The sequence below is a fragment of the Ictidomys tridecemlineatus genome, chromosome 11 (genome assembly GCF_052094955.1).
Source record: "Ictidomys tridecemlineatus isolate mIctTri1 chromosome 11, mIctTri1.hap1, whole genome shotgun sequence".
NCBI classification, from domain to species: Eukaryota; Metazoa; Chordata; class Mammalia; order Rodentia; family Sciuridae; genus Ictidomys; species Ictidomys tridecemlineatus.
Window position 1 is genome coordinate 60,152,132 of NC_135487.1, and position 27,335 is coordinate 60,179,466.

General features: G+C 39.2%; 1 protein-coding gene across 2 annotated transcripts in view; it reads left to right on the forward strand.

Annotated features, from left to right (window-relative positions):
• Positions 1-294: 294 nt before the first annotated feature.
• St6galnac3 (ST6 N-acetylgalactosaminide alpha-2,6-sialyltransferase 3) overlaps positions 295-27,335 on the forward strand; it is a 508,389-nt gene continuing 481,348 nt past the window's right edge. For both annotated transcript variants that reach the window (XM_040288879.2, XM_013360931.4), the window contains exon 1: positions 295-486. In XM_040288879.2, coding sequence (XP_040144813.1) covers positions 469-486 — 18 coding nt within the window. In that variant the 5' untranslated portion in view covers positions 295-468. The remainder of the gene's footprint in view (positions 487-27,335) is intronic.

Below are 27,335 nucleotides of genomic sequence, written 5' to 3' on the forward strand. Positions count from 1 at the left end.
TGTGAAATGTCTGTTAGGAGTTCTCTGATGTGTGGGGGGGAACCGAACCGAGAAGAAAAGGCCGCTTTCTCTTCCCAGCGAGACCCACACCCCTGCCTGCTGCAGAGAAGAATTTGCAGACATCGATCCACACAGAACGTTTACGCGGGGCAAGAAAAAAAAAAAAGAAGAAGAAAAGAGGTAGCAGGCACCCAGGGCTGCGGCCGCCGGCGCCGGCGCCCGGGACGGCACGTGACCCGGGGGCGGGGCTGCGCGGGCCGCGGGCCAGTGGACGGGGCCGGGGGCGGGGCCGCGGCGCGGGGGGCGGGGCCTGGGGCCGCGCAGCTCGCGCCGCGGTCCCCTTATTTGGATCTGCGGGAATGTGGGCTGGAGTGGTCCTGCCACGGTACCAGTCTCCAGCCCGCCGTCGGGACTGCCCCTGACCCAGGCGCGCCCGCTGCTCGGTGGCAGGAGGGCCGGCGGAGCGCCATGGCCTGCATCCTGAAGGTAACGACTCGGATCTGTGGCTCGGACGCGTGGTTGGCCAGCCCCTGGCTGCTAAGAGGCACCGAGTCAGCCGCGGTCCCACCGCATCCTCATCTCAGTTGTCTTTTCCTGGCGTTGATTTTCTTTTTGTTCCTTTGGCAAATGCATATGGAGGGAGATTCTGAAACATGCAGCTGGCACAGCTTCTTTCCCCACCATTCCTGCCTGCTCGCGCCTGCATTGAAGGAAGGAGCTGCAGACTGTTGGCTCCAGGGGAGAGCAGGGTTGTGTGCCGAATAAAGGGGATGGAAAGAGAGAGGAAGGGGTGCTCCCGCGAATCCCCGCAGCTCTGTTGAGCCCGAGGCCTTTCAGGGGGCCACCGACCGAAGAGGAGTGCCTGGGCGTGGGTTGTTGCTAGTGAGGGGCATCGCGTTTGGCATGGGGGGGAGGGAGAGCAAGGGAGTATTTGATCATGTGAAGACAAAAACTTCTGGGTTTACAGGTAGTCTCTGAGGAATGAGTTTTCTGTGAAATCTGCTCTCCCTATGTGACATTAGCTCTACTTTGGAAAAGTTCATAGGAAGATATGTTCATCGGAAGAGGACCTTGGGCTTCTGTAGGTTCATGAATTTGAAGGGACCGAAATGACTTTACAACCTATCAAAGTTCACCCAACCACCTCTTTTTGGTTGAGTTCCTTTCTCCAAGTCTAAGTTCTTCACCTGTACTGAGTATCTATCTGGGTTCACAGCCTTGTGGCTTCAGGTGATGTGGGGGCTCCCTTAAGAAGAACTTTCACTCCATCCCCTGGAAGTGCCCCTCCCTTCCCCACTCCTTGCCCCATTTGTTGCTCACTACTATTTCTACATATGCCTAACCTGACTGCATACTTGAAACATTCACAACGTGAAGGTTTCCTTGACCTTGACTGGAGAAATGTGAAAGCCTCTTTGTTCCCAGCTTGAGGAAGCTGTGTGTGAAAAACAAACCACACCAAAAGACAGTTTTTGGGGTTTTGTTGTGTTGTTGTGAAATAGCTTTTTGTTTTGTTTTGTTTTTCTGTAGGATGGTTTGAATCACCTACTGCTCTTCTACCTGAATCATCTTCCAACATGGCTTGGTGTTAATGATGCAATTAAGAAAGTAACCTAGTAGAGTTTGTGTCCCTTTCTTGGAAGTAAAGGAGATCAAACATTTCCTGTGACTTTTCTGAACTTCCTCTGTTTGTTTCAGAACATATTCTGGGACATAACAAATGGTAGTGAAATCATGAGGAAATATTATGTGTGCATTATAATACAGGATCTTTAACCTCAAGACTCTAAGAAATGAATATGAGTAAATTCTACTACTTTTTTATGCTATTCACTGTGGAATAAATTGAGGGACATAACATTTATTGCCCCTTTTGTATCTTGTGTGCGTAATTCTGTACATAGGTTTTTTGTTTGTTTGTTTGTTTTGTTGTTTTTTTTTTTTGAGCAGATTGCTGGGGATGGAACCCAGGGCTTCACACATGCTAGGCTAGGCATGTACTCTACCATAGAGCTACACTCCCAAATCTTTCCAAATATCTTTAATGCTTATCCCATGTTACATATGAGTATAATCTAACCTTTCACTTCTTGCGCCTCATGTTGACCTATATTAAGGCATATCTGATTTTATTTATCTTTCCTCAAAACTAATCTGGGATGCTAATACTGCAAAGAGCAAAAACTTTGGATGCAGAAAGACATTAGTGTGCAACTTATATGACCCTGGACAAGTTACTGAAATGGCTGTGAATCTGTTTTTTCAACAGAAGATCAAACTACTAGCGCCTATTAGTGGGGATGAAATAAATTAGGATAGGAAAAATACTTTGTAGCACAAGTATTTAATATTTGCCAGTTTTTCTTGATATATAATAATAACAAATGAAATTAGTACCATATCCTTAGAGTGTTTCATATAACTCTTATTCTTACGTAGAAAGCCTGAAGAGGTACATGCCATTGTTTTCAACTCCATTTTATAGATCAGGGAGCTGAGGGTCCTAAGTTTAAGAGATGTGCTTAGGGTCACACAGGGTTAAAGACAGAGTGAACTTGGATTTAGACGCAGGAAAGTCTGCCAACTTTCCTTATACTTTAAAACTGTTCCCTGTACTTTCCCAGATGACTTTCTAAGATGCCGTAATACCATTTAGTCCTTGCTGCCTTTCTGTTTGATGGACTAGATGGTCTGTGATGGGCCTTTACCCCTTGTTGTCTTTGAAGGCTACACACAGTAGAGTGGTGAGAACAAGTTTCCAGAGACCTGCGTTTGGGACAAGCGTGGCTTCATGCTATGTTTGTAGACAGTTATTTTCAACTTGGAGCCTTCCATTTCCCCAAGTTGTAGAGTATGTACAATTATAATAATTTCTAAAAAGGGTTATAGTAAAATAAAATGTTTTTATTTTATTTTTTGCTATGAAACATTTTCTTCTAAATTCCGGCCCTAGACAGATGTTGGTATCTGCGAGGGAAGGAGAGGAAAGACTCTCTTAGCTTCTTTGCCTGAGCCTGATAATCAAACTGACAAAACAGGAGAAAAGCATACAATTTTCATTTGATATTAATATTTTTATGTGTGCAGAGACGTCTTCACATGTATAAGAAATGAAGACCCAAAGAAAGTGATAGGCTGAGAGCTTATACACCATTTTAACAAAAACTAATGAACTGTGGAGATGTGAAGAGACAAAGGTAAAAGGGGGTTTGCGGCTAGAAGTGGTAAATTTTAGGAAAGAGATTGGGAAACTAATGGAAAATAAGTTTTTCTTATTGTAAGTTTTGTACAGATTTATCTTAAGTGTTGACCTTCCACCTTTGATGATAAAAAAGTTCTTCTCTTCCTTATATAGGGAAAACATCTTTGTCATAGGAACTTATATGCCCTTCTTTTAGGTAGAGGGAGACATTAGAGGACTGTTCTTATATCTGCTTTTTCTCAGTTGCCTTCCGCTCAAAATAATCAGTATTCCAAAGCAGCATATATTGGAGTGGCATGTCCTAATTCCCTTCATATTACAAGATATATAAGCCATTGACCCATTTTCAAGTGGCTTACTGTATAGTAAGGGAGATGGAAAAGCAAATGATTGCTTATGTTATAATGTGAAGAACAAAATAGCATCAGTTTCTGGAAGCATAATAGAAGATAGAGGAGGAGAGCATCAAATGCAGTTAGGGGGTAGTCAAGACAGGCTTCATACTGATGATACTGGAGCTGAACAGGATTTATTGCAATGGAGCTTTTGTTTTAAAAATAACTTTAGAGGTGATGTCAATTTTATTCTGTGGGTGAAGATTTTAATTTTCTCAAAAAATTATCGGAGTAGATTTTATTGTTCACTTTTCCATATAAGAAAACCAAGATATAGAGATATCTATTGAAGTATAATTTTGCCTATACAATGGTGACTCAAAAAATGCTTATCTTACCTGTAATCCCAGTGGGGCAGGAGGCTGAGGCAGGAAGATCGTGAGTTCAAAGCCAACCTCAGCAAAAGTGAGGCACTAAACAACTCAGTGAGACTCTGTTTCTGAATAAAATACAAAATAAGGCTGAGGATGTGGCTTAATGGTCGAGTGCCCTTGAGTTCAATCCCCAGTACTCCCCCCACAAAAAAATGCTAATCTCTTACTAGCTGAGAGGAGAAGATCCTATTTGGTGGCTAATATTGCTCTTTGATGGAATGGAACTGTTCCTTCAAGGCATTGTGCACACCCAGGACCCATTCTGACCATGCACAGGGCTTGTTCTCAATAACAGAGTGGTGGTCTCCTCAATTATTTAATTGTGGGGTCCGAATTCACTCCACAACACATGGGCCTTCAAGCCAAAAATATGTGGGTTTTAATTATGTCTTCACCTCTTTTTACCACTTATTAATTATAGAACCAGAGCAGGGTTTTTTTGTTTTGTTTTGTTTTGTTTATTTCATGCCTCAGCTTAATGGGGCTGACCATGGGTCATTAAAGGGGTTGAGAATGGGTTATTGTAGGAGTTAAGTGAGGTGATCGGTATATTCATTATCCTGAACACACAAAAACAAAACAACTCCAAATCTCAATAGGTTTATTTCTTGCCATACTCTTCTGGTAACTCTGTCACAGAGTGAACAAGCAACACAAGGATTGTTCTCTTTAGACAAATTAGTCATTTGTCTTTCTTCTGTTATAAGTTGTAGATGTTTATAATTTTATGTGATTAAAACTGCGTATATTGTGGTCTTTTATGATTTCTACATTTGGTCAGCAAGTACTTTTTGAGCATCGTATCTTGTACAGTTTCTATATTTAACAAACATTTGATGAATTGTATTGAATTTTTATTTGCTACTGAAGTGAACATTGAGTGGATATGTGGGTACAAAGTACTTGTGAATTATTTCTGCCTTAAAGAAGATTACAGTTTTGCCAGGTTGATGAGGATTATGAAGATGAGGCAGTCAGAACATGGTACAGTTGGTGCATGACTGAGCTCCTGTTATCTTTTTTCTAGTCGTGTGTCCTTGACTATTTATCGTGATTGATAGGAAATTGGAAGAGTTGTGATCTCAAGTTATGAACTTAGTGTCTTCTCATTTACTTGTTTTCCTCTTGCCCCAGATCTAATCCTCCACCATATTGCATCAATTCTGACTCAGGAAAGTCTTTCAGATCTGCCCTTTACTCTACATCTTTATTCCCTTTGCCTTGGTCTGTCTTTTGAGGTAGGCTCTTTTCTTGAGGCTCTTCACGGTTTCGCCCATCTTCCTTATCACTTTCAGAGTATTGTGTAAAATGCAGTACCAACTAAGCATTTTTTTTGTCTTAAATGCTGATTTTGCCTCTCCAACCCCTGAGTGATAAACTTGTTTAGCATCCTTCAAATTCCTTTAGAGTCTGTCCCCTGCCCATGTATCTGGCCTTACCACTTACTGATCCAGTGTCTAGTTGTATTTCTTCCCTTCACACAGCTCTTTGCTTTTGTAGTGTAGCATAGGAACTGGGAGCCTGGGCTCAGGATAGACCAGTGTGTTCTACCAATAAGCTCTCTAAGTCTCAATTTGCTTATCTATGAAATGGGAGCAAAACTGGTGGCTACAGGAAATAAGAGTTAATTTCTATAGAGGAGAACCTGATGTATATTAAGTCCTTGATAACTGTGAGCTACTAGTTGATATTGTATATCTGTTTTCTTTGCAGAAAATTACCTCTGCTATCAGTTTCCACCACTGACAAACATTCTACTCATCTTTCAGCTCCTAGTTCAGTATTCCATATGCAGTCAAGCCTTCCCCTGATTAGCAGGCTTCCTCTGTGCTCCTGTGGTGTTAGCTCTTATCTCTGAGGCAGTGGATATTATCTGTACTGTCCACGAACTGTTTGCATATTCAAACTCTTTTGATTATAAACACATAGGGGTAGGAGACTTCTTTAGGTTAATCAGACTCATTGGGAAAGCAAATAATTCAACTAGTAATTAAAAGTATACAAACTACTGGTACACCAGTGGTGGGGGAGTATAAGGGTGGGTTGTAGTAGTTGCTCAGTTGAGTCTCAAATGAGAAGAAGCCTTGTCTTATCCAACTTAGTATCCCTAATAACTAGCCTGGCTCTCAGTAAGTGATTGATCTCTAAATGTTTGTTTAATATATTAATGGAGTTAATTTTTTTTGAAACTTCAGTGACAAACATGAGCCTGAACTAACTTTAATAGACAGCTAAATTCTTCATGGATATAGCATGGATTTTTTTTTTTTAACCTTAAGAGATGATAGCAATTTAGAGTTTATCAATTAGTTTGCTCCTTAAATTCCTTCTCAGTGTGTTTCTTGTAGGTCTATTATCTCTCCTTGGAGCCAATTTAAAATTTGGTGGGAGGGATGAGAGAACTGGATGGGATGGAAGAAAGATCGGAAGTATAGGAATGGCATAACTTTTCTCATGATCATTTATTCCTAGATTAGTAAAAACATACAATCAAAAAACCCCCCCAAAACAAAAAAACCCAAAGAAAAAGCAAACACTCATGACCATACAGGAGTATGGTTTTGCTAACTATGAGGTCTCAGAGCATTTGAAACCCATATGGCTTCCCTGAGCCTGGAACATCACACAGACTTTGCAGGTACACAGATTGAACTCTGAAACTTCCAGGACAACTCCAGCAAGTAGATAAGACAAAGACAAAGCGCCCTGTCTAATACCTCAGTGATGACATTTCTTACCTGTGCTCAAGATGTCTGAAGTCTCAGTAGCTGCCTGGTCTAATTTCCAATCTTTTGTTGACTGAACAGATGCTGTTGCCATGAACATTAGTGCACTTTGGGGAGTAAGTGGCTGTAAAAGTAGTGCTTTGGCTGAGTTGATAACTATAGAAGCTGTAGTTGCGATTTATGAAACAGTTAGAATGCTCAGGCTTGGTCTTGTGCTAAGGAAACTTATTACAAAGGAAGATACCGAGCTTAGGAAAACTTAAGTAACTTGTCCCACGTCCTGTAAGTGGTGGGGATGAGCTTAATTGACTTTCTGTGGTCACACTGAGTGTCTTCTCCCTTCATTGTCAGTGAAGCGAAAGCTTGGAGGGCCTTTGAGTTTATTTCACCATCTTCCACCCCCGGCAGTTCTCCGTCTAGACAGCTTCCTAACAACCGCCTGGCAGGGGCCACTTTTTGCTATGTTGGTTTTTATTTGTTCCTTCCTCTGAGTTTCCTTTGTGACAAGGGGAACTAGAGGGGCCAGGGAGACTAGGGCATGAGAAGGTTTTAATTCTGTGTCTAACACTGAATAATAGCCCCTTGACTCTGGGCAAGTCACGTGAATGCTCTGCCTGAAGAACCCACATGTGCTGTCAATTTGGAAGCATGCATGGAGGCGAGGGGAGGGAGGGAGGGGGCTGTACAGAGTAGGAGTTAACTCAGGACCCCTCCAGGGCTCCGGAAAAGGCCTTAGCACTTTCGTAGTTATAACTTTATATTCATTTTCTCAAAGAGACTCACAAATTGTGTTAACTTCAGGTTCTTCTGCCCCTGAGGTAGTGTTGACCAAAAGAAAGAGTGCTTGAGTATATATTTTGCAGATCAGGATGTGCTTGTACACATATGAAGGGACAATAGCCCATTATTATTAGCAGTATTAATAATGATAACAGCTGGAATCAAGAAAACCTATATTGGGGACTAGTGGGGGAAAGAAGGGGTTTAGGTCAAAAGAGAATAGGGGAAGCCCAGGAATGACTTCCAAACTTAGGAAATCTCCCCTGAGCAAAGTTATGAAATCTCTTCAGGAGGAAAATTTCTATCATTTATCCAAATTTAAGGCACACATGCCTGAGGCCTGGGAGTTGAATGAGTTCATTTTTTTTCTTTTTTCTTTTTTGTTTTTGTTTTGTGGCTTTAGGGAAAAGTGGTAGAAGGCATTTCTTTAATTGAAGAGAGTAGATTTACAAGTACTACCAGGATCCTATTACCAAAACCTGCAGTTAGCTCTTGGTTATTTAAAGGCTCATTATTCAGGTTATGGATTATCCAGACCCATTCTCCAGCCACTCTGATGTACACCTTTTATGTATTTTACTGCCAATTAGCACCTCCACCTAAGCTGGAAAAGGAAGAGGTGTTAAGCTTCAAATTGGTTAATTCCTTTCCTTGTTAGCAGCTCTGTAAAGGTTTGTCAGCAGGAACGTGGTCCAGGTGAAGGGATTATCAGTGCTTTTACTATTGCTGTCTCTCTCCGGTTCAAGAACTCAGTGGGCTCTGGTTTTGATTTTAAATAGACTTAGAGTGGCTAAGTCAGAGACCTTGACCCAAAATCTCAGGAGATTTCAATAAACAGCAGCCTGGGGGTAGGTAACATTTTTTGAGAGATCCTTTGTCCCACACTCCATATCTCCAGCCACTTTTTCATTTCCTGTGAGATGTAGACGGGTGGGGGCCTATAACATCTGGTTCTTGGGTGAGTCCGGGAGAAATTAACTCTAAAAGAGAGCAATGGAGGACCAGTAAAAGGGGCCCCTGTCCTAGGGTCATTCTGTATTTGTGTAAAAACTGTGTCTCTGTGTGTGTACAGTAAATATAAATATACATCCACATTCATAGTCTCGTTTCTTATTATTTACTCAAATTTTAAAACTGTTGCATGTAAAATCCTTTTCCGGAAAAGACTTCTTTCTAATTCCAAAGACTATTTTGTTTCTTGGTGAATTTCTTAACTGTGCATTCATCAGACATAAAACATAAAAACTTCCTTGGTCAGTTGTGAAACCTATGTTTGAGTCTTACTCTTAGAAGAGTATGATCACAAAGGAATTGGGAGTAAAATTTGTTCGTCCAGAGGTGGATATGAGTCATGATCTAGGATTAAAAGCTGGTCCTGGAGTTCATCTTAGATTTTAAGAACTGAAATGAGCAAATTACTTTTGATGATGTGATTTCTCTCCTTGGGGCAAGTGGGAAACACACCTGTGGAGAGCAGGGTTGGTTGGCCTTAACAGTGGCTGGGCTCAAAGAGCAGTGAAAACCTTTCAGTGAAGGGTTGCCCTATCATCCAGGGAAAATTGTATCTGAGAAGAGAACAACTGTTCTCTAAGCCATCAGCAGTAAAAAGACCAGGAAGTGCAAAGGTCAGAGCTGAACAGATTTTATGTCTGACTCTAGCTTTATGGCAGAGGTGATGATAAGTTTATTTAACGTTATGAAGCAAAGCTAAAAGTCAGAAATCTAATGTAGCACTTATGCAACCATACCTTTTTCTAAGAGCCACATTAAAAAAAAAAAGCAAAACAAAAAGAAGCTTGTAGAATTATTTTAGTAATGTATTTTTTTTAACCCAACATTTCCAAAATGTCTCCATTTGTCCATGTGATCAATCGATAAAAAATTATAATTAAATGTTCATTTCCCCCTTTTCATAAGAAGTCTTCAAAATTTGGTATACCATGTATAATTAAAACATTTCTTAATTCACATGCTAATTTTTATCAGAAATACTTAATCAGTACTTAGATTTTACTAATTTTAAATGAAAAGGTAGATTCACATATTCACGTTGCTCACACATATTTAAACCTTTTCCAAAGGTTGAGTGCAGCATCAGTTTTTGAATATAAATTCATTAAAATGAAATTAAATAAAAAATGTGGGTCCTTAGTTGTACCAGGTGGGCTTCAATGTTCAGTAGCCACATATGGTTAGCAACTGTTGTATTGAAGAGCATGCCTGCAGGTATTTCTCCTCACCATCAGAAGAGCCTGCTGAACCCAGAGACAATGGGAGTAGTGTGAGGGGATAGGGGAAGGATTGCCCACTGGGTTGGGATCAGAAGGGGAGGACACACCTGTTGGTTAAACTCTTGGCAGCCAAAGGAAGGCGACTAATGAGCAAATAATGAGTGCCTGACCCCAGGACGTATTTCAGCTTTTGAGGAGCCCTCGAAATCTCATCTCTAGATGAAGTCCTAGGTTTCTCCATATCCGGATCCCAATTCCCCTATCCCCAGATGTTGTGCAGCTGTGAATTCTCCCTCGGGGTGCTGCAGTGTGGGATGTGTGAGTTGGCTCTTTGGTCTCAGTGTGGTGGTGTGAACTCCTGGAGGCTTTGAGGTTAGTGATGGACTTTATACACTTTTATTGGAGTTGTTTCATTGCTGCAGGAGGGTAGTGCACATATGGGAGCAATTTAGATGTCCAAAATAAACCACATCTTCTTTTAAGTCCACAGAGTAAGGCGATTGAAGTTCCTTTGTATATTTTGCTTATTTTTCACCGCTTATTTGTGTGTAAATAAGTTAAACAATATGTTAATAATAGATGCATATCCAATGGTGCCTAGAGTGAATAGGTTTGTAAACTTACAACTCTGTTTTGCTTACACTTTTGCATTGTGTTTCTGTCCTGCTCCGATACTTTTCCAATTTTCCTAGATTGTAGTGTTAGGCTTCTTTCTTTCTTTTCTTTTCTTTCTGTGAGCAAACATTTCATTATAATAATGACAGTGGGTGCCATTTGCCGAGTGTCTTCTCTGTGTCAGGCAGCTTACCACATAGTTTATAGATATTTATTCTTACAACAAACCTTCAGAACAGGCAGTGTTACTTTCACTTGACAGATGAGAAAGCCCAGATTCCTATAGCTTAATAACTTTACTTAAATGAGAGTACTAGACCAGGGTCAGCAAAGTATAGCCCCTGAGGCATATCTGTACATTTAAGTGGTTAAAATACACACACACACACACACACACACACACACACTGAATAAGATCTCATGACACAGAGCATTATATGAAATTCAAATTTCAGTGTTCATAAATAGTTTTATTGGAACATAGCTACATTTATTCATTTCCTAGTGCCTATGTCTGCTTCCTGCAGAGGTGACAGAGTGGAGAAGTTAAGATAGGGACCATATGGCCCACAAAGCCAAGGATACTCTCTATTTCTTTACAGATGAAGTTTGCCAACCCTGTGCTGAGAGTTAGGGTCAAGGGCCATGTGGATCTCTTATGTATGGCCAGCACTATTCCTGGTGCCTAGTACCATGAGTGTTAGGGATATTTACTGAACATAAACCCAGAGATCTTTTCTTGGGGAGGGATACTGGAGATTGAACTCGGGGCACTCAACCACTGAGCCACATCCCCAGCTCATAAAGCAAGTATTCTATATGAAGAAGAGGCAGAAGCTTAGAGAGGAATAGTAACTCCCCAAAGTCTCATAGTGGAACTGGAATCCAGACCAAATGTCGGTGCTCCTAAGAGATGTGCTGACAACAGCATGTTCTACTTCAACTACATCAGAAATCCTAAAGGGCTTATTATACTAGAGATTGCCAGGACCTGCTCCCAGAATTTCTCATTCCATTTGTATGATGTGAGACCCAAGAATTTGCATTTCTAACAGGCTCCTAGGTGATACTGCTGATGCCCATCTGTGCGCCATACTTTTGGTAGTCCTACCATACTACATCTCGCTCAAGAGATAGTTGTTGAGTTATGGAAGCTACAAAGCAAGGAATTGAACCCATGCATCATCCAAAAGAAATTGACTAGAAATTTACATCAGTTTAGAAATTTAAGTCCTACTTGTTTCAGTCAACTTTTTAGACAATTTCAAATGATTGTTGTCTTTAAATTGTTCTCTTTAAATTACCAGCTTTCTGATTCTCTGGGGGTTCAGGCCACATGCATATTAAAAAGATTGTGCCCAACAGCAAGGGGCTGGGACAAAAATTAATCCCTCGCCCATAGTGTCACTTGTGCATTTCTGGAAAATCAGTTTATAATGATTTATAAACCAGGGGATTTGGTTCCTGCTGACAGTGTGTCAAGTCTCATTCTGTGCCCCCCCCCCATTTCTCTTCTGGCTAACAGTAAAGATTGGGGGTTCAGAAAGCAGTCTTTAGTTAACTTGTGTTAGCTTTGGTCATAAAAGTTAATGCCCTGATGTTAGAGTTCACTATCTTAATTATTGGCTCAGCCAGTCTCATATTTAAAAAGTCATTATCTAAGGATTAGGAATGGGCAGAGTGAAGACTAAGGAGAGATGATACTTATTTTTTTTCCATGTTGACAATTCAAAGCTTTGTTTGGGATTTTAATAAGTAACAAAGAATATTGGAAGCATCTGATTTAATCTATTCCTTTAAGCTCCTATTACTGTCAAGAAGGAGAAAGATCTGTAAAGCTTTCCATTTGTTTCTCCTGGTTCTCAATTTCTTATGCCTCCATCTGTTGTGCAGCTCACTTTTCTGATTTTCCCCCTTTATCTCTGGCTTCCATGTCCCTTTTTAATACTGGCATCACAGGGATCATTAATTTGCCTAAAGAGCCATCATCTCAGCCCCAGAGCTGGGAGGCTTGTAGAACTCTGTAAATGGATAGGTAAAGCCTTCTTGCTGAGTCCCAGGAAGCCATTCCATTAAGAGGCAAGAATTCTTCTCTGGGAAATGTGCATCATTTCTATGCCTGGTGTAAAGTCATTGGCCTGGTGTTTGTGATAGCCTACGGGTGTCATCTCTCATACCTATACTGTGGCCTGGAGGCTGGCTTTACTACTACTTGTGTCTGCTCTGTTATTGCTGACCTTCACCACCCTGTCGCCTTCCTTCCTCCCTATTTTTAGGAAGACATTCATTCCCCAGAGGCATCGAGGGCTTGCACCGTGGCTGCTGAAAGGTTGCAGCCTTATTGATTTTTCCTCACATTCTGTCATCGGGAAGTTTGAGAACCTCTCTCACCTACCTCAGTTTATGTCACTTCATTATTTGTTCCTTGGCAGGTTTGATGTCTCTTTAATTTGGCCATGCTACTTAATCTCAGCAGCCTGGTTAATGTCTGGATTGGAGCCAAGATTTCACCATGTGATTTCTAACTTGTTGGTAGCTTAAAGATTTTTTTTTTTCTTCTGACCCATATTTGACCCAGGATATTAAAGTCTTATTGAAAGAAATGCTATCCAGACCATATACAAGACCTGGATTTCTTTATCAGAACAACTCAAATTTACTATATATTCTTCAAGATATGTAGGTGAACAGGGTCTGTGTTTAAGCCCTCCCCACCGCCCACTTATCTTTAGCAAATAGAGATGTATGAAAAGGAAGTTTATCAGGCACTTAGAATCCACTCACTGTGAGTAAGAGGAGAGGTAGAAAGAATGGAGTTGAAAGACAAGTAGAAAATCTGATTCCTTTTTAAGGGAATTATGGTCTGGTATGAGTGATAGAATACTGATAACATTTGCTGAGTGCTTGTACGTAGTTTGTTGGGGCTTTATAATTGTGCATTAATTCACTTAATCCTTACAAATGTCATAAATTCCTATATAGATGAGGGAATTGAAGCTCAGAATAGGATTGGCTTCCCAGTAAAAGAGGGGCCACAACAGACATTCCCTTCTGCTACTAGTAAAAGACATGCTAGGATTGGAATCCAGGAGTTTGGCTATCATAAAATGCATTTAATAGAGTATAATTTTAAGGTCATATACAGACAAACCTATTTCCAACTTTTTCATAATAGCAATAGCTTTAGTTAAAAAATAACATCTAGATACTATAGTTAAGATATATACATGATCTCCTTTCATAGTCAACAGTCTACTAGATAAGTACTTTTGTCATGTTTATTTTACCTGTGAGAGAACTGAAGCTTATAGGAAACTCTCAAGTGTTCTGCTCAAGGTTCCATGGTAAGTGAGTTACAACAACAGTTGGGCTGGGTAGCTCATGCCTGTAATCTCAGTGGGTTGAGAGGCTGAGGCAGGAGGATCTCAAGTTCAAAGCCAACCTCAGCAACTTAGCAAGGGCATAAGCAACTTATGAGACCCTGTCTCAAAATTGAAAAAAATAAAAAATAAATAAAAAGGCTGGGGATGTGGCTTAGTGGTAATAAAGCACCCAGGATTTAATCCCTGGTACTGCACAACAATGACAAATCAGATCACACATAGGAAGACTCACCAAGGGCATATCAGACCTGGCAGAATTAATTTTCTTTGCAAAGGTGGTACAAGGTGGTGTAATTTGAACTTGAGCCCATTGTTCTGGATGGGTAGGGCAGTTTTTCTGCTCCAGCTGTCTCCTTGTTCTCCCTGTCATCACTTATCCCCCGACATAATGCCAAGAACAGCCAGAGTCCTTGTTTAAATCTTTTGATTCCTTTCTGTTTCACTTTTGAAAAATCTGAATTCCTCCATGAGGTGCACAGTGCTCATGACCTTGTTCCCACTTAGTCTTGAGACCTAATTTCCTGGACCTTGGTCCCCTGCTTCTCTTCATTCCACCAGTTCTTGGGCCCTATCAAATTCCTTCCTGTTTTGCTCTCCTGGCTACTGTACTTTGCCCTCCACTTCTTTGCAAAGGTGGTGCAAGGTGGTATAATTTGAACTTGAGCCTATCTTTCCCCCCACCTTTCAAGCCCCCAAACATAGCTTACTGCCTTTGCTGATTATGCTAATGAAATAGTTCTCTTCTTGATACCCCTGTTACACTTCCTTGTTTATTAGTGTTGATAGCATTGTCTTAGCGTGTGAATACATGCATATTTGTTTGCCTATCAGCTGTCAAACTTAAAGGGCAGCGTTCATAACTGTGTTGTTCATCACTGTTTGTGTAACATCTAGCACAGTGTAGTCAGCAAACAAGGGAGTGATATAATGAATTAATTTCAGGCGAATAAAATATCATATTCAAAGATAAGATGCCATGAAGGAACAAGACATTTTAGGAAAGTGAAAAATTGTGGCTGGCTGGAATTGAGCTGGTTTTGAGAGCTGAAAGAGATGATATAGTTGGGGCCAGATCTCAAAGGATCATGTGGGTTCTGTGAAGGATTAGAGATTTTGTCCCCTAGCCATGGGGACACACTGATGTTTTTTAAGCAGAACATTAAATCAGTGGAGGTGTTGAGCAGAAGAGAATACTCTATTGTCTTTTCAAGCACTCACAGTCCTCTGGTCGACTCTGGTCATTGTTCTTTGTATTTTGAAATTACTTATCTCAGTTCCGATTTTATGACAGTGATTACATAAGCAGAATTTTAAACAGAACGCTGACAATTAAAATGTGTCAAAGATGTAAGTGTGCCTGTTTAAGGAAGAGTTTGGAGTTGTATGTATCAAATTGGGCAAGCCCAACATAAAATGAACTTAAGCATTTTATACAAGTAACTTATTAGCTATTGTTCAAATTGTTGAATTTTCCATTTAATGAAGGGAAACTTAAGATTCATCATTATTTCTTGTCCTGAGAGTCTATATATGACTAGCAACTGTCTTTGAGCCTTGCCTTGTAGCAGCAACTATTTATTGGTCAGCTTCTATGGCAGGTGAACTAATCATCTTATATTATGTGGGCAAAATGTTACAGCATCCCTTTGAGGTATGTGTATCCTCATTTTACAAAAGTAGAAATTGAGGCTCAGGAAAGCTAAGTAATTCTTCCAAGTAAGTGGCAGTATAGTAAGTGAATCCAGTTCAGATCTATCTGACTCAAAATGCCCTGCTTTTAACCATTTGCTGTTGGAGGGAGGAAATCATACAGAATTATTGAAATGAACTCAACATCAATATATGTTAAAGCAACTTATGGAAATAATTTTGATCTGAGTTAAAACTGAATATTAAAAAATCAAGGAATGTTGTGAATTTTTTTTAACTTGGAGAACTTTCAAGCTAGATTACACTTGGGAAAGTAGTTCTTTTTATTATTAGGACATTATAATAATAGATCATATTGGTATTCATTGCACACACACATAATTTAATTTGGTCAATTTCATTCCCAGGACCTTTTCTTTCCTTCCCCGTTTTTCTCCCTGACTTCATTCCTCTACTCTACAGGTCTTCCAGTAAGATTGTTTATTTAACACTTAGCTAAATTTGGATCAGTTTCATCAATGACCAGTTACTTGCATAGAATCTTGATGGATAGATATGCGCACCTGTTATGCTTGAATTCGGGACCCCCAAAAGACCACCAGAGACCAAGATCGATGTAAACAGCAAAGAGGTGTTTATTGCGAGCTAGTGGTCTTCCACGTGCACATAGCAACTGGTGATGCTGAGAGGCCCCCCTGAGATGCCCTGAGCCCAGGGTTTGCAGCAGTTTTATACATTCTTTGGAGAAGGCAGGGACCCCCACATACATCATAGCATCTCTTAGCAAATCATCACACACCGAGGGGAAATCAAATAACAACTCTAAAACATATTAGCACATTCACTGGCGGGAACAAGTTGGGTAGGGGTGATTGGTTACTACAAGAGGGGGATTCGTTTGTTTGAACTGATTGGTTTAAGCCAAGAGGGGTGTACATGCTGAACTACATAGTTTCCCAACACATTATCAACCACCATAAACTACTGGGAGGGTCATCTGGCATCCCAGGTATTTCCCTGTCTCATGCTGATTAGTGGCTGCTAGGGGGTTGCTATGGGTCCCCACCTAGCCTGACTGAGTCAGGGATACCTGGCGCAGCAGCAGCACATCTCTCCTGTTATTTGTAGATAAACAACTCAGCAGGGTGGGTATGTGCCTAAGAGTGCTCTGTGGGTCTTTCCAAGGACAAAGGTTATGTCCCTTCCTTGGACAGGCTTTGCTCTGAGGTAGAGGCTGGGTTTTCACACCTTCAAGCTAACTAGTTGGGATGGCTGTGCAACATACATACACTGCCCATTCCCCCAACCCCTAGTTTCTTCTTCTTTATTCGCGACTCTTGTATCAGTTCTTAGCACAGCACTTAGAAGGAATGTTTTCAAACTACGGATTAGATTATCTCATTCCTCTCTTCAGTGGTCAATGTCTTTCCTTTTCATTTGAAATAAATTATATTCTTTTTATCATGACTCCACAGGCCCACATGACATCTTGCTTCCCTCCCAATCTCCTCTAAAGCACTCAACTTCTCATTATCTTTGGTTTCATTATTCTGGGTTCTTTTCAGGTCTTGAATCTAAAACATGACATTTGTGGAAAACAGTGGGCACTTCTGTTTGGCTGGAGCTTAGTCTGGACTCTAGGGAGAGGTGGGGTAGACTGAGTTTGACCTTGACCTTATAGGTAATGGAATGCCTATGCCTTTGAGACATTTTAAACACAGGAATAAATTGTGGGAGAGCCACTGAGTTGGGCAGTAGAATATCCTGTTGTCTTACTGTCTTTTTATAATGCTCGGAGACCTTGGATTGGCCCTACTTTGGTATTTGGAAATTAGTTCTGTAATTATGACTGCCTTAGTGATAGCACAGGCAGAATTTCCACCAGAAAGTTATAAGTTAAAGCATGGCAATGGCACCTGGGTAGAGCGCAGTCAGACACATTTAAGGCACGTGCTTCTAGAAATGAACGAAACAGAACTGACATTTTGCATTGGCCCCAGAGCACAGTCTGGGTGACTACCCTTCAGTGAGAATGTCTCATCTATAAAATGAGGGTAAGCAAATATATCAATCTGTTTGAAAGTACTAGTAAAGAGTAAAATATTCTTGGCAATTTAAGATATTGAAACAGGTGTTGAAGTTTTTATTTGGTCAGAGCAATCCCAAGTTTGAAAGTGATCTTTTATACTTTGATTCTTGATGGACAGTCAAGGTTCTTTCTCATATTATTGAATAGTCCATGCTTGGGATTTTAGGCTGTAATTTGGGGGCAGTAGGGTATTTCTGGACCATTGTGCATTTAATGCTTACTGTTTGTATCCCAATACCAACTTAGGGCATGGTTTCCATATTATTGCCCTCAAGGCAGCTATTTATGAGCAGTAGTATGTGCCAAGCCTTGAGCTAAGCTCTGCACTTTGTATATATCAGTTAAAGCTTATGAGAACCCTGTGAACCTGTTTTTAAATTCCTCTGTGAGTTTGGATGGTTAATGAGGAAATGAAGGCTTATAGAAGTTAATTGTCTGAGGTCAGAGAGTTGGGGGATCTAGAGGCAGAGAATCCAACTCAATTATGATTGACACCAGAACTTGGCTATTAACCCAGCCCCATCAAAGACATAAGATCATCCTACAGATAGGCCAGAATGGCATGTGTATAAACAGAGAAAGGGAGATCCTGTCCTTGTAAACCTTAAATTAAAACATCTCTTAGATCATCTTGTCTGAAGCCCCTCTTCCTTTCCTGGGTTTGCTTCTTTGATTAGAGTCATCCTTTGTTTTGCCTAATATGTTCTCTTTTAGTAAGTAGCACAGGCGTTAATCTTTTATAAACTCAATCAGAGTTAAATAAGGAAGTTTGCTACTTACAGGATCTTAGGACTAATTCCTTGGTGAAATAAGAATTATTTGTAACTGAATATTAATGCCTTATTTATTCTATTTCATAGGTTGACATTTAAAAAATGATAATGGACAAAGCTAACATTTTTTATGCTTTTCTCCCTATGCTGAGGTTGAACCCAGGGCCTTGGCACATGCTAGGCAAGTGCTCCACTACTGAGCTACATCCCATGATGCTTTTGTAAACAGTTTTTGGGAGACTTTACAGCATTTCTTACAGCATCCCTTTGAGATTGGTGCTGTTTTTGTGTCTATTTAACAGTGTAGGAGACGGAGGTGAGGGGCTAGATGGCATACACTCTGGAATCCCACAGGAGCACATGTTTAGAAATGTTCACAGTTGGTATTAAATATATCTGTAATTTCTGCTTTAATATTCTTTTTAAGTTTGAACATTGGCTTTGCATTTTACTTTGCACAGGGTCCCACTGATTGTCACCAGTGCTGCCAGTTATCCAAGGTCACTCAGTGCTATTCAGCAGCCAAGATTCAGAGCCAGAATGCCTGGCTTCAAGTATGTCCTCTTTCCCATTGGGTCCTCCTTCTGCTCCATGTCCTCATATTCTGAAAACAAGGTCCCTGAAGCTGCTGCTCCTTAAGAATTGTTTTTAGAGGCAGGTGGTTTGACTCAACTTTGTTGAATTCTTTTGGATTTGAGTTTCCTTGTGTGAATACATACAATTTCCCAATTAGGTTTGTAAAGATTTGAACATCAGCAAGAATTGTACATCCCTGTGAAAAAAATCATAGCTTAGAAAAAGATGGGAATAAATTGGATACACTGTAATGTATTTGTTTTGAACAACTTTAACGGGGAGGAAATGAAAAGGAGCAAGCATTAATGCATATGGAAAGCAGGCAGCTGCATAGCACTGCTTAGCTGTGTGTGCTGCGGACTGGTGACACTTAATTACCACATACAGTTTTATGGACTGTTTTCCGAGAAGATGCTTTTTAGCTTTTTGTGGACTGTAGTAAAGGGAAACATAGAAAGGTAGAAGAGAATTTCTGTCACTGTGGCAAAAACTATCTTCCATGTTCTGTGACTAGAGCCTGAAACTACCCAAATTCCCTCAGCTTGTTCTAGAAACTTTTTGGGAAGAGGCAGAGGCCAGCTAGTCCTGAGAGCTCAAAAGTTTAAGACAGTGCAGGTAAACAGGCATCGTCACTGCAAAATAGGTGTCTTTGCCATAAAAATAATTTCTGGGGTGAAGGAAATGAACAAGCAACGAATGGAGGAAAAATTCTGTCTCCCCAATTTTCTGCCTAAAGACAACACCACATGAAATTCTTCTTTCCTGGTGACAGCTCTAGATCTTGTTAGCCTAGATACAGCACCAGAGGAATCTGCAAACAAACCCCATTCCATTAGTTTCCTCCCATATATTTACCTTCTCAGAGTTGAAAACTGCTTTCTTTTGCCCTGTAATTTCTCTATGAATTTATCGCTCTTTGTGGAAGATGCTGCATAAGCCAGAGTCGCTAACTCACCACTTTCTGTTTACTCTTCATGGAATTTTTTTTCCACGCAGTGATGATTGTGTGTGTGAATAAACTTGTTTGTCTTTTGCTTGTTAGTCTGTCTTTTGTTACCAGGGTGTGCCTCAATAAAGAACTCATGGCGATTAGGGAAAAAAAAGTTATTTTTCTTCCTGGATAGACACCATAGGTGATGGGGGATCTGATAGAGACAACGTGGCTTTAGGAGCACTGGGAAAGCATCCGATCAAGTTAAGAGGAAGAAGCTCTAGGGAATTATCCTGGAAGAGAAGTGGGAAAGTGTCCTGTTGGAGAGGACGGGGGGAACAAAAGCAGAGAGACGAGGGTAGCCAGGGTGAACTGCTAGTGTATCAGAGATGGTGTTTGAGAGGAAGTTGGGGATTAAACTCGGGTGGGTTTTATGTGCTAAGTTAAGGGTGGTGGATTTATAATTATGATGATGATCATAATAGCGAATATTTATTAACAGCTAATATTTATTAAAAACTACTATTATTAAAGAGCTAGGCACTATTTAGCTTTATAATATTGTTATTCTTAATACCCTTCTGGGGTTGATATCTAATCCTTGCAAAAAAGGAAACTGAGGCATAGAGACCTTTAGTAACTTGCTAAGGTCATAATGGTATGTTTCAGTGCCAGAATTGTGAATCTAGGAAGTCTGACTCTAGAGAGAGTTAGATGCAATATTGCACTAGTGCAATATTGTACTAATTCCAGTGACCAAATGATTTTAAATAGGGAGAAAATGTATATAATTTTGTTTGTGTACATTAAGATTGTTCTAATGGAAGTGTGTTCGTTAGATGCAAGGAGCTCAGGTCTTTGGGTTCACCACCACAGGAGGGGCTTTGAAGGTGTGTTCTTCAACAATGCCTTCTTCTCTTCCTCCCCACCATGGGTATGCTACTGAAGTCAGTTTAAATAACTTTCCCCTCTGTTTCTCAGACACCTTCCTTTCTCTGCTTCTGTCCCTTACCCACTGACCTTTTGGCTACTTAGCCATCATTTGACATCACTCACCAAACCTTCTTTCCTTCCTCTAGTGATACTGCTACATATATTATAGATGTTCATGTAGTTTCTCATCACCCGAGATGATTAGGTACCTTGGAGCCAGGATTGGAGTCCTTGCTTTGCTTTTTACATTTGTGGGATCTGGAGACAAGTAGCAACCTCTTTGTACTTTATACATTAGAGAAAAACTGGCAAAATAATCACATCTGCTTCACAGGTGGTTATCAGGAGCAATATGAAGTTGGTATCACTAATGTTTATTGGTTAACTGTCTCTAGTGAAAGAAATTTTATTACTAGGTACACTCTTTTTGTATCATTCATGGCAACTTCACATATTGATTGTATCATTTCAAGCTAAAAAAATTTAGGCAGGCAGTGGCTAATTAGTTGCCTTTTAGGAAAACCTGGTAATTCATTGCACTGATGGAGAGAGGGTAGACCTGGAGGCTAACAGTTTTCTCCAGGCTGGATGTGATGGTTCAGTCCTATAATCCCTGCAATTTGGGAGGCTGAGGAGCAAGGATTGCAAGTTCAAAGCCAATCTCAGCAACTCAGGGAGGCGCTAAACAACTTAGAAAAAAAGAAAAGAAAAAAGAAAAGAAAAGCACTGGGAATGTGGCTCAGTAATTAAGACCCTCTGGGTTCAATCCCTGATACCAAACAAAACAAAAACCAAAAACTAAAAAAGCAAAGAAACAAAAAAATTAGTTTTCTCCAGGCCAAGAGCTGGTCAGACTGTTCCCAAGGTATGATGTTGGAAACATTATTGAATTTATCTGAGATTTAATTTCCCCCTGAAAACAAAGACAAAGCTACCTACTTATAAGGACAACCGTGAAGAAGATTAGATGATGTGTGAGTGTGTGTGTGTGTGTGTGTATAATATATATTAGATTATGTATGTACATATATGAATATATTTATTTTAAAACACACATAAATATGCATATAGCAGGTATTCAATGAATGCTGAGTATCATTATTTTTATTCTGGGAAAGGAAAGAGTTAATCTTCCAGGGTTTGGTGTAGGCGGAGTTGCGGACAGAGCATAAGAGGCATATATGTACTTCTGTTCCTCTCCTTGCAGTTGTCCCCTTCACTCCCTCCATTTCCAATTTTTTTCTCCCCTCAAGGATGAATGCAATTGGATGTCTAGTAAGGTGAGCAGCCTTGCCATGAAGCCCTTGGGTATGCCCTCCTGGCACTCTTACATAGACAAAACATGAACAGCTGAGAGTCACTGGTTGAATTTTCTACCTTTCACCCACACCTGTGCAGGAATGGTGCCCACAGTACCTGGTGAACCTGCCTGGACAGATGACAGAGCTGGTGGTTTCAGGGCTTGCTTACCCAGGCAGCGATTACCTAGGCTGTTGACAAAGGGGCTGTCACCTCTGCCTGATGCATGCAGAAGTATATCAAGTTACAGGGGAGATGGAAAGAAACAATTTTCCCTTGAAATGAAGTAGATGCAGGTGTTAATTTCTTTTGAATGGCAGCTAATTTTCTGTTTTCAGAGAGGGAGGGTAAAGCTTACATAGAAACTTCTAGCTGAAAATACTCCGTTTATGAACCTGGCAAACCTCTTAAGAAAAAAAATGTCCTGGCCCAGGGATTGTTAGGCTTCCTGTCTTTTCCAGCAGCTTATTGCATTTATTTTACTGCTTTGGGGGATTAGAAAATAGTCTCTGAAGGCCATTTCTTTAATGACTTGGAATATTAATGTGGAAAACTTGCTTGCTGGATAATACAGCAAATGCTATAGCTTTTGTCTCTAATTGGCTATCAGGTCCTTCACTCCCTGAAGCTTTTTTTTTTTTTTTTTTAAAGTATTTTCTTTATTGTGAAAGATAATGTACATTAAGGAAAATGCACTGAACAATTAAATAGGGCAATGATTTATCATAAAGTGAATATGTTTATGATCATTGCTGCTCTCAAGGTCAAGATAGAACATTACTGCTATCTCAGAAAAGCTCCTTCTACTCTTTCCCAATTCTCACCTCTCTCGCCTGTACAGGCAACCACTATGCTGACTTTGAACAGCATGCAAAGAAGTTCTTATAGAATCTTTGTCAACTGATTGTATATTTCAAGTGGTTTACTTTTGTTTCTTTTTTTAAAAAAAAATTTATATAGTATTATTTTATGTCTGGCTTCTTTTTCGCAGCATGATTAGTTAATTCATTAACTAATGAGGGAACCAGGAAGGTGTTATAACTTGTTCAAAGGAGAATTGAACCATGTAAAGATCCACATAAATATAGGCAGTAAGAGAGGTGGTAGTGAATTTATGAGTAGATGAAAAGTAAACATTACTCACAGGGCATTTCATTCCACCAGACAATTCATTTGCATTTCTCCTGGACAAGAAGTTTTGCTGTTGTTACCAATTTTCTACAATTTAACTAGTTGTAGAATAGTTCAAAGACAATGAAAGGCAAGGTAACACAGAATGGTCCACTTGACTGGACACTCAGTCCTATTTTTTTCTCCCCTATTCAAAGCCTTTCACAATTTTTTCCTCATGTCAGATAATACTAAACTGTTTCCAAAGTGATTGTATGAATTTATTCTTCCTCCAGAAGTATAGGAGTCCCTTTCTCTGTATTCTTGCTAATAGTTGACATTGTCAACCAACCTGCCCCACCCCCCTTTCTCTGGCACTGGGGACCAGTGAACCCAGGAGCACTCCACCATTGAACTACAACCCCACCCCGTTTTTATTCTTTGTTTTGAGACTGGGTCTCACTAAATTGCTGAGGGTCTTGTTAAATTACTCAGGCTGCCCTTGAACTTATGATCCTCCTGCCTCAGTCTCCCAAATATCTGGAATTGCAGGCATGTGCCTGTGCCTAGCCAAACTTTTAAACTTTTGCCACTCAGGAGGAATGTAATGCTATCTTTTTATTGTTTAAATTTGAATTCCTCATATTACAAAATAAATTGAACATTTTTTTTCAGATGTTTATTAGCTATTGGAATATTTTCTTCTTCAACAGCCATTTTTAGTGTTTTTCACATTTAAAAAAAATCTAGTTACCTGTCCTTTTCCTTTTTTGGGGTGTAGTAGGAATATATATATATATATATATATATATATATATATATATATTTATAAATATATAGATAAATATATATATTCTCTATGTTGATATGGTATATAATTATACTAATTACATGTGCTATAAATATGTACTTTAGCTTTTTAACTTGCCTTTTCATCCCCTTACTGGTGTCTTTGATGAACAAAACAATTTCAATGCAGCCTACTTTAGTAATCTTTTATAATGACTTTTAAAATATCTACCTATGAAATTTTTCACCAACTTGAATTCATGAAAATATTTTAGCATATTAACTTCTGGAAACATTTTGCCTTTCAAATTTCAATCTAAAACTCATTTAGAATTTACTGTTTTTTGAAAGATGTAAAATAGATTTTCAGTACCCCTCTCCCCACCCCCCTGCTAGCTAATTTTCCTGGAACCATTCATTGAAAAGATTGTCATTTCATTGAGGGTTAGCAGAGGTGCCCCAATGTTCATGTATGTTTAGAGCTATTTCTGGACTTTGTTAAATTCATTGATCTACTGCTCTATTTTATACTCCCATATTATTTTTTTTAAATATTTCTCTCTCTCTCTCTCTGTCTCTCTCTCTCTCTCTGTCTCTCTCTTTAGTTGTAGTTGGACACAATACTTTTACTTTATTTATTTTTATGTGGTGCTGAGCATCCAACCCAGGGTCTCGCACGTGCTAGGCAAGTGCTCTGCCACTGAGCCCCAGCCCCAGCCCCAGCCCCATATTAGTTTTTTATAAGAAGTTGTTTGAGCCAGACTTCCCAATTTTCTCTTCTTTTATAAGGTCATCCTCACTCTGTACATTTTTTTTTTAATTTTTGGATTAGCTAAGTTCCACAAAAGCAAAGGAATTTTTTATATTGGGTTTAATTTAACAGTGCATTGAATCCTCAAAAATTTTCCTCCTAGGTATTTATCTAAGAGAAATAAAGACATATGTCCACAAAGTATATATATTCATAGTAACTTCATTCAAAATTGCTCCAAACTGGAAACAATCATCATATTTATACAATGTAAAATTATTACTGAACTATTAGTTATTATTTATATAAGGAACAAACTTGCACTGGACCATGAGTGAATCTCCAAGACAATATGTTAAATACAAGAAGTCAGACACACAAGAGTACCTATGGTAGGGTTCTATCTAAATAAAGTTTTCCAACAGCTTCAACTACTTTCTAGCGATGACAATCAACCAGTGGTTGCCTGGAGTTGGGTGTGGAGGGAGGATTGGGGGATGAACTACACAGGGGCATGTGGGGATGGATTGGGTAGCTATAGAAATCACTAAGCCATATCCTAAAAATGTGACATTTTTTTTTTTTTGTATTTCAATTAAGCTTTCATAGTTTGTTGTTGTTGTTGTTTTTAAAGATTCCTTTAGTTATAGAATTAGGAAGAACCAACATTTTTATAAATCGACTCTTCCAACCAATGAATAACATGTATAGATCCAAGTATTATCTTTTAATTCTCTCAATGATCCTTTATTGTTTTATACATACAGTTATTTTACATTTTTTAGAAAGGTTCATATGTACTTTTTTTCTCATATTTTTGAAGTTTTGCCCATCATCTGCTAACAATAACACTTATTTTTTTCTTTTCTAAATTTTTAATTTATTTTTCTTACCTGATCACAGTGGCTAGAACTTTAAATAGAGAAAACATTTCCCATTTCATCAGTATGTATCAGGCTTGCAGGAGGCTTTCTGAAGACTTCCTCCTTTATTCTTCTTTTGCTCAGAGTTTTAAATCATCAATGGGAGATGAGTTTAATCAAAGATGTTCTTGCATCTACTAAAATAATTATATGAATTTTCTTCTTATTTATGTCAATATGATGAGTAAAGTTAAAAATGTTAGAGAACCATGCATTTTTAAAAGGGTCAAGGTTGATTAATATCTTTATATTTTGCTGTGTTTTGTTTCCTAGTATTTTCTTTGAGCTTCTAATATTTATGTTCATGAGCAAAATAGACCTGAAAATTTCTTTCCTCACAAAGTTCATGTCAGATTTTGGTTATGAAAATTATGCTTAAAGTGAATTAGGCGATGTATTTTCTTTTTCTATTCTCTGGAGGTATTTGAGAATTGTCAGCATTCTTTTAATTTCTCACAGAATTCTCTGGTGGTTATCAGGATGTTTTGTTGTGTAAGGTTTTAAATTACAAAAATTACAATTTTTGATGGACTGTTTTTTAAATATTTAGCTATAGGTGGACACAACATCTTTTTTATTTAATGTGATGCTGAGGATCAAACCCAGTGCCTCATGCATGCTAGGTGAGTGCTCTACCTCAGCCCTTGATAGACTATTTTGTTTACAGAAGTTTTAGGTTCAGAGCAAAATGGAGCTGAAGATAAGAGATGTCCCATGTACTCCCAGCCCACAGGCACATACAGCCTTGTCATAGCAGCACCATTCCACCAGAGTGGTGCATTTGTTACAGTTGATGAACCTACATTGACACATCATGATCACATAAAGTCCATAGGGTTTGTGCCTTTTAAAAATACTTTTATTAGTGCATTATAATTATACATAGTATTGGAATTCCTTGTGACATATTCATATATGCACATAACATAGTTTGCTTACTTATTTCCCCAGTACCTTCCCTTCCCCTTTCCTCTACTGTTTCCCTTCTATTTATTTATTTTTAATTGATGCATTATAATTATACCTAAAGTGGGACTCATTGTGCTATATTTACACTTGCATAATTCAGTTGATTTCATTCCCCGGTAGCTCCCCTTTCCCTCTCTTCCTCTCTCCTCCTTGATTCTCTTCCTCTTATTCTAATGTTCTCCCTTCTGATTTAATGAAATTCTTTTTATGTTTGTTTATTATATTTTTTCTCTCTCTAGCTTCTGCATATGACAGAAAACACATTCTACAAGTTGAACAAATATATAATGACATGTAACTATCATTGTCGTATTATAAAGAATGGGTTTCATGGACCTAAAAATTCTGTGGTCTGCCTATTTATCCCTTCCTTCTCCTGATACCTGGAAACCATTGGTCTTTTTACTGTCTCCATAGTTTTTGCTTTTCAGAATGTCATTCACTTGGAGTCATGCAGTATTTAGCCTTTTCAGACTGAGTTCTTTAACTTAGTAATATGCAGTGGTCTTTGCATGGCTGGATAGTTCATTTTTTAGCAGTGAATACATTTTGTTGTCTGAATGGCCTACAGTTTATTTAGTGATTCACCTACTGAAGGACATTTTTGTTGCTTCCAGGTTTTCTGAATTATGAATAAAGTGCTATAAATGTGTATATAGTTTTTTTTTTTTTGTGTGTGTGTGTGTGTGGGTATTTAAGTTTTCAGCTTCTTTGGTTAAATACTAAGGAGTGCCAGTGTTTGAATCATATGTTTATGTTTGTAAGAAACTTCCAGACTGTGTTCCAAAGAGGCTACTCCAATTTGTAGTCCCACCAGCAATGAATGAGAGTTCCTA